The sequence below is a fragment of the Gossypium raimondii genome, chromosome 10, assembly GCF_025698545.1.
Source record: "Gossypium raimondii isolate GPD5lz chromosome 10, ASM2569854v1, whole genome shotgun sequence".
Classification (NCBI taxonomy): domain Eukaryota; kingdom Viridiplantae; phylum Streptophyta; class Magnoliopsida; order Malvales; family Malvaceae; genus Gossypium; species Gossypium raimondii.
The window spans coordinates 51,203,949-51,212,485 of record NC_068574.1 but is presented as its reverse complement, the minus strand read 5'-3'; the positions used below and the strand labels follow the sequence as shown (position 1 = coordinate 51,212,485).

The window sequence follows — 8,537 nt, the reverse complement described above, 5'->3', positions numbered from 1 at the left end:
CCATGCAAGGACTCGACCCGAGGGGAGGATCCGCGTGTTTTCTTAAAAGGGGTTATTTACGCGCGCAGTCCCTCCTATTTTTTAGCGCATTACAATTTGGTCCTATTTTGTTGTTTTCTTTTATTTTGATTTAGCCCTAAGATTTTACTTTTGTTTCATTTTAGTCCATTGAGGCGCCGCGTTTTAGAACTTTGGGTTTATTTTTGTTTCGGTCCTTCCCTTTTTACACGCGTCGCAATTGGATCCTTTTCGTTTTCCTTTATTTCAAATTGGCCCTATATTTTTTATTTCATTTCGATTTAATTAATCCCTTTTTTAGCATCTTTTATTATTTAGTCAATTTTTGTTAACTTTATTATTTTAATGTTACCATTATTATTATTATTATTATTATCATTATTATCATTATTATTATTATTATTATTATTATTATTATTATTATCAATATTATTATTATTATTATCATTATATTTCCATTTATATTTACTTATGTAATCTTTAAATATATGTGCCATGTTATATTATATTATTATTATATAAGTGCTTATATATATTTCATATATAATTTATGTAATATATATATATAAATAAATACTTTTTATATATATATGCATATTTATGTACGTATATCTATATACCTTTTTTTCTCATGAATATATGTATACATATTTATATATATGTATTTTACTTAATAATTTTAAAATACTCATATGTACATACATTTTTTTATATTTTATAATTTTCATATATATTTTCCTTTATTTTTATGTTTATTTATGTACTTATTTATATGTTTATTTTTATGCTTTAGTTTATTTATTTGTTTATTTGCTATAGTATATGCATGATTGATTTATTATTCGTTTTTGTTCATTTTTACTTACATAATTATGTTTATTATTCCATCAAGCATATAAATATCATATTTCAAAAAAAAAGGGAAAATATTTCTAATTGAGGCAATATTTAGCGTTTGGAAATTCGAGAAAACGTGCCTTAAGGTGCTGGGTGTCGATTTTTCTCGTCCAACCAAATAGCTAAATATCCTTTTAAAAATTTTAAAATAAGGCAATGTTTTGCGTTTAGAAATTCGAGAAAACATGCCCTAAGGTGCTGGGTGTCGATTTTTTCTCGTTCAACCAAATAGCTAAATAGCCTTTCAAAAATTTCAAAATAAGGCAATGTTTTGCGTTTGGGAAATTCAAGGAACGTGCCCTAAGGTGCTGGGTTTCGATTTCTCGTTTAACCAAATTGCCAAATATCCTCTTGAATTTCAATCCATGCTATTTGAGTTTTTTTTTAAGGATCGTATTTTAAATTTCTTTAAAGTTTTCAGTTTTTCGACACTAAGACATTAGGTAATCAACTAGGTACCAATTTTGCGCGTATCGAGGGTGCTAATCCTTCCTCGTGAATAACCGACTCCCGAACCCGTTTTTCTAAATTTCATGGACCAAAATCGTTGTTTTAATAAAATTAAATCGTTTATTAAACAACCACTTTTCAAGGTGATCCGATCACACCTTATCAAAAAAAGATTGGTGGCGACTCCCGTTTTTATTTTTCAAAACCCAAGTCGACCCCGTTTTTTATCCAAAAAATGGTGTCGACAGATACCATCCATTGGATCACTTCATTTGGAGGGCAGCATCATAAACGTCAACGTCTAGTTCTAATATCCCATGGCACTAATGTTTGGTTGGCAAATGTCTCCCTCACACCTTCAAAAGAATTCACTTTTCTTCTTTCTCCCGAGACTGATCACATAGAGAGATTAAAGTAAATTGAGTTGTTGATATCCATTTTTCAAAACTGCTTCATCTATTGCGATTTCTTATGGCCAAAAATCTTACATATTGTTCGATCTGAGGAGAAAAAAAATTAAAAAAAATACCCATTAATTAGGTGCAAAAGCGTCTCTTAGGGAGTTGGGAACTTGAAATTACTGGACATTGCTTTGGAAAAAGATGTACATGAATTTTCTCTGTTGGTACTTTGAAGGATCATAATTATTGATAATTCCTCATTTCTTAAACACGATTAATTTAACGTAAATGTACATGCTAAGTTTTATACCCTTGCATTAAAGGAAAATAATTAAAATGATACGAAAATCTACGGGAGGGAAATGGAAATTGGAAGCAATTTAGATTAGAGAAGTGTAGATTTATAGTAATATTAGGGAAATAGACGATTGTGTCCCCAGCATCAAGTACCAAAGTGTAAGATAGTTAATTCGAGTTATCCGTTAGCTAATATGAATAAATTTAAGTAGAATTTGAAGCTCTACTTCTAGAAAAGATGTGCTTAAGCAAAATTATAGTAGTGAAATCTGGAGCCAATGTCTCATTATGTTACAAAATTATCATTCAGATATAGCACAAGTCATGGCTAACAAGCAAGCTAAAGCTATGTTTTCAAACGCTACCAAGAGAAATAAAACCTTAATTATAACATCCTAGTTTCATAGCTCAGAACCCGAAGGAACTGCAATTCAAGCGAAAGAGGAGGATGCCCCTTCTAACATGCTCGCATAGCAAACAGAAACGCGTAAATAACATCTCCATCTTTCAACCCCAAATCATCGGCTGTTTTCCCCATATCAATGCTGCAAAACCTGAAGCAAGATAAATTGACTTGCTCGTATAAGTCATTGATGCGGTCAGCATAATCATGCAACAGGTTTTTCATCGGTGTGTTTCGCCCAATCAAATAATAGTACAGCGCACCATCCGCTCTAAAATGCTTCACTTTCAGAACAACTGGTTTTTCCCCAACGACAGCCAGAGGCAAAGTAATAAGAGTCGATTGAGTTGCGGCTGTAGGTCTAAAGTTTCTCCTTCTCGATACAGCAATGGTATCTCCATCTTTCATATTCAGCCATATAGCATTCAATGCTGGATTTATAGGCTTATCCTCGTAATAAAATCTTACAGAGTTGAATGTAACCCCAACGCGTTTAATGAAGTCAAGCATTAGATCAAGTAGCGGTATGCTTGGACTGATCGAATAACAATATTGATCAGCTTCATCCCCACAACCAACCCTATTTAATTTCAAAAGAATCCTCTTTTCTTCTTTCTCTTGATTATAAAGAGTGATTTGAACCATTTTCTTCATATCCATTTTTCTATGCTTCACTGCCTTTTCTAAGGAAAATTAACAAAGAAATTGCAAAAGTGAATCTAAGGGGCTTATTAAAAAATTGAAATTAATAACAAAATAATTTCCTTTCAGAACATATATACATGAATTTGCACATCCAAATTTAATTTTGAAAAGCTTTCCTTAGGAACCCTTTGCCAGTGGTGAAGAGCTTATTCTATTTACAGGAGGGAAAAGAAAAGAAAAGAAAAGAATATATGCATGAATTTGCACTTTCAAATTTAATTTTGAAAAACTTTTCACATCTAAGATTTTTCAAGAAATTTTACCACTTACAATTTTCTTGAAATTTCATGCAATTTTGAATTTTTACATGCATAATCAAATTAAACAAACAGTAATGAAAAAACAAATCCTAAAGGCCTTCCCAACGCGGTTCATGGAAGATCTAAGACTACTTCCTCAGTCCTTATCACTTAAATTCCCCAACATTTTCATATTAAAGAAAAATTCTCTAATAACCATTTCAACTTAAACAAAAAGAAAAATACTAATTTTCTTTGCACAAAAATAAAAAAGAGAGAAATATTAATCTAAAAAGAAACGAAAGAGTAATAAAAACTAGACCTTTCTTCCTACCGTCGCCAAGGTCTGCCTGTCGTTTCTATTTCTTCCCTCTTTCTTTTCCTTTTGCTGCTTAAACTGCTGCTGCTGTCCTTACTCTTTGATTCCTTCCCCTTTAAAAACCTTTGAGATTCTCATTTTTGTTTTTCTTATTTGGGTAAGTTCGGGTTTTTTACTAAAATAAGGTAAAAATAAATTGTACTTAAATTGGTGTCAGAAAAATTATTTACGAAAATATGATATTTTTTTCATTGGTGCTTATTTCAGAGGCGTCATTGAATAAAAATATTAATTTTTTTCTTTTTTAATAGCGCCTATTAGATATGCGCCAATGAATATTTTATATTATTTTTTTATAAAATATAATTAAATATTTTTTCGGGTCAGTATATGACCCGTATAATACATAGTATTGGTGCCTATCTTAGAGGTGCCAATGGTGGTGCCTATCTGAGAGGCACCATTAGTGGTGTCATGTTGAGAGGCGCCAATAGTCTTATTTTATATAAAAATTTATTTCAAAAATCAATAAATACTGTTAAATAAATACAAAATCAAATAAAATTACATAATATAAAAGTTACATTATATAAAAATTAAATGAGTTAACAACAACTATATGATTAAAAATTCAGTTATAATTCAACTTTTAATAAAATGATTTTTAATTTTTATAAACTTTTATGTTAAACTCACCAAATACTAAACTAAACACAACAATTTATAGCTTAATTCTAAATTATTAATAAATTTTAAATAATTACAAACACAAAAATTTATAACATAATCCTAAATTACTAACAAATTAATTATAAAATAATTACAATATTCATACAAAATTACAATATTCATACAAACAATATTACAATATTCATACAAAATTACAATATTCATACAAAATACTAATCCAAAACTATAAATACAAGGTTAATTATAAAATAATTTCAATATTCATACAAAATACTAATCAAAAAATATAAATACAAAATTAATTATAAAATAATTACAATATTCATACAAAATTATAATATTCATACAAAATACTAATCAAAAACTACAAATACAAAATTAATTATAAAATAATTACAATATTCATACAAAATTACAATATTCATACAAAAATTACAATATTCATACAAAATACTAATCCAAAACTATAAATACAAAATTAATTATAAAATAATTACAATATTCATATAAAATTACAATATTCATACAAAATACTAATCAAAAACTATAAATACAAAATTAGTTATAAAATAATTACAATATTCATACAAAATTACAATGTTCATACAAAAAGTTACAATATACATACAAAATTACCCATTGGCGCCTTCCTATGAGGCACTTTTAATGGTGCCTCCCTATGAGGCGCCACCCGGCCCATTTTCTCCTTTGACCCGTTGACCTTATTTTGACCCATATTTTTATTTAATTTTTTTAAAAAATAAAAAATGATATTTTATTTAAAAAAAGAAAAAAATAATATTTTTTTATTCATTGGCCCCTCTGAGATAGGCACCAATGAAAAAAGTATCTCATTTTCGTAAATAATTTTTATCACACCCCATTTCAGTACAAAAAATTTTTTTACCCCATTTTAGTAAAAAACCCGGTATTTACATGCTAGGCCCAACTATCAATTTAATTTGTGTTTTATTTAATCTTTTAACTATGAAAAGTTATAAAATGAACGTCCAATTATTCAATTTTATCTTTTTTTTATCGGTTTGTTAAGATGGTAACTTTTAAAATTTGCATAATTGCAACTTTATAAGTTATGTCAATTAATCTTGATTTTTTTAAAAATAGCTCTCAACATTTACCAATTGTGTAAATTGAATTTCTTTCCTCTTTTTTTGTAATTTTGTTTGGGTGCTTTCATTTTTATATATTTTCAATCAAATTCACTTGATAAATTTATTTTTTAGCTTTTAGGTAAAATGGTCACATAGAAAATAAAATTCCAAAAGACCAAATTACACAATGTGTAAATGTTGAGGGTTAGATTTTTTAGAATCAAACCTAAATAAACATGATGTATAAATATTGAGTGTTAAAGTTGCTATTATTCCGGTTTTAAAAGTTGCTACTATTAGGTAGCTTATTATAAAAAAGACAAATTTGAATAGTTAAGTGACAATTTTATATCTTTTCATAGTTAGTTGATTAAAAGAAATTTACTAACAACTAAATGACTATATTATAACTTTTGTAATTAGATAACTATTAATGTAACTTAACTTTTTATTTTACGTTTTGAAAAGAGAAATTTTCAATTGTAAAATCAATCAAATCAAATCAACAATTTGAAAAAGAATTTTCTATTGTAAAATCAATCAAATTAAATAAAAGAACTATTTAAGCGTTATAAAGAAAAGTACAAAAAAAAACCTTTCCTTTTTTTAAAAAAATACAGAAGTAAGCACTGAGAAGACTTTTGCACTAGGAGATGAATTGCATTTTGTCTCATCTACTTAAAAAAATGGGCAAATTAACCTCTATATATTAGAAAAAAGTGTAAATTGGTCAAATTCCGTTAAAATTTCCATGCATATGTGCTGTTAAGTGATGGTTTGGATTTTTTTAAGTTTTTTTATGTAAGTAACATGAAATTAAAGGATGAATAAGATTAGGTAAAAGTATTCTGGAGGTCCTTGTATTAGAAGTCGGATTGCATTTTGCTCCCTCTACTAATAAATAGGCAAATTTGTGCTTATTCTTTAGATCAACGAGCAAATTGGTCATTTTATTAAAAATTTTATCAATTTATTCTTTTAAGTGATGATGTGATTGACAAAGCAACTAGATAGTGATACATGATGTGTCACATATACATCATATTGGTGTGGCACATTTTGCCACATTAACTAATATTTTGAACTGCCATTAAAAATCTCAATTAGTTGGGTGACCAAATTAAAAAAAATAATTGATAGTTGGGTAACCAAAACGGAAAATGGGCAATAGTTGAGTAATTGATACATCGTATTTTGATACGACAATTTGAACTTTTTTATCACTTAAAGAGCTTGTTTTAAAGCAAATGCTCGACTCTTTTTATTGTTTTTCTATAGATTAAAATTTACTTCAAATACAATTTTTAGTTTATTTTATGTTTTTATAAATAAAAATCTCAATTTTATGTTGATGTGAGTTTAATGGTGGCTAAAGCACTTTCAAGGACTTAACTGAGGAATAAGAATGAAGGGAGAAAGCGAGTAGCCTTGGTGTTGCATTCTCAAGATGTCAATGTCACAATATTAAGCATTCTGACCCTCAGTGTTGCAACATCACTCCTTAATGTCACAACATCAGCTTTATTCCCATGCTAAAGAGGATGCTTCAATAAGCCTCGTGTTAGAGTTGTGTGACCCAAATTTTAAGAGATTGCTTGCAAGTCAAGTTAAACAAAATATATCTTCTTTCTAGAAGATTTAGTATTTATGAGTACAATAAATTAGGCATTTATTAACATAATATATTTGACTTTGATTAGAATTAGGTTTTTTCAACCTATAAATAAATGTAGTCGAAACTCCTTTTGTAATTATTTGAATTCGACATAGTGAATTTTCTTCTCCCCTGCCTGTGGTTTTTTCCCGAAAGAGTTTTCACGTAAAAATCTGTGTGTTCTTTATTTTTATTTCTCTTTTCTTTGTGATATATTATCATTACCGACATTCTATTTTTCACAAATTGGTATTCGAGCTTCCGGGTTGTTCATCTCGATCACGATAATGGCGTTTTTGAAGTATGAAATTCTGTTGTTGGATCGCAACACCAGATTTGCGTTGTGGAAGATTAAGATGCAAGCAGTTCTTGCATAGATGGATCTAGAGGATGCCCTGCTAGGGACAGATAAGATGCCTTCGACATTAACAGATGAAGAGAAGAAGCGTAAGGATCGAAAGGTGTTAACACAATTGCATCTGTATTTTTCTAACGAAATTTTACAAGATGTGATGAAGGAGAAGACCGCCGCTGCATTATGGAAGAGGTTGGAACAAATATGTATGTCGAAAACTCTAACCAACAAGTTGCATATAAAACAGCGTCTTTATGCTCATTGTTTGGAGGAAAGTGCGTCTGTGCACGAACACTTAACAGTGTTTAAAGAAATTCTCTCAAACTTGGAGGCCATGGAGGTTTAGTATGATAAGAAATATCTAGAGTTGATTCTACTTTGTTCGTTGCCCCCTTCTTATTCAATCTTTAAAGACACGATTTTATATAACTGCGAGTCTCTCATAATTGATGAGGTTTATGATTCTTTGACCTCGTATGATAAGATGAAGCATCTTGTAGTTAAACCCGACTTTAAGGGAGATGGTCTCATTGTTTGTGGGAGACAAGATCGAAATGCTGATGATGATCGTAGAAGGACACAGGAACTAAATTCTCGCGGTAAATCTAAGGGTAGATCGAAGTCTTCAAAAGAGGTAAAACTTGTAACTTCTGTAAGAAGAAAGAACACATTAAATCTGAGTGTTATAAGCTACAAAATAAGACCAAAAGGGAGGCTGCGAATCAAAAGGCAAAACAACTGAAAATTCTGGTGAAGCTGATGTTGTAGAAGACTACAGCGATGGTGAACTTCTAGTCGCTTCTGTCAATAATTCTAAAGTGAGCGATGAGTGGATCATTGATTTGGGTTGTTCCTTCCGTATGAGTCCTAATTGGTATTGGTTTACAACTTACGAAATAGTGTCTGAAGGTGTTGTTTTGATAGGAAATAATGCTTCATGTAAAATTACAGGTGTTGGAACGATTAAAGTTAAGATGTTTGACGAAGTTGTCAAAAC

At 29.3% G+C, this 8,537-nt stretch overlaps 1 protein-coding gene across 4 annotated transcripts; it reads right to left on the bottom strand.

Annotated features, from left to right (window-relative positions):
* Window positions 1–2,290: 2,290 nt before the first annotated feature.
* On the bottom strand, window positions 2,291–3,879 carry LOC105778478 (uncharacterized). 4 transcript variants are annotated; one of them, XM_012602196.2, is made up of 2 exons: window positions 3,745–3,879; window positions 2,291–3,144 (listed from the first exon to the last, which is right to left on the bottom strand). In XM_012602196.2, the coding sequence occupies exon 2, from the start codon at window positions 3,124–3,126 to the stop codon at window positions 2,521–2,523; it is 606 nt and encodes a 201-aa protein (XP_012457650.1). In that variant the 5' UTR covers window positions 3,127–3,144; window positions 3,745–3,879; the 3' UTR covers window positions 2,291–2,520. The 4 variants fall into 4 exon arrangements, with proteins under 4 accessions (XP_012457650.1, XP_012457647.1, XP_012457648.1 ...); XM_012602193.2 differs by having other exon boundaries at window positions 2,291–3,149; window positions 3,733–3,870; XM_012602194.2 differs by having other exon boundaries at window positions 2,291–3,149; window positions 3,745–3,869.
* Between the last annotated feature and the right edge of the window lie 4,658 nt (window positions 3,880–8,537).

Bases quoted from the DNA above. Each gene is read 5' to 3' on its own strand.
- LOC105778478 (XM_012602196.2), bottom strand. From the start codon at position 3,126: ATGGATATGAAGAAAATGGTTCAAATCACTCTTTATAATCAAGAGAAA.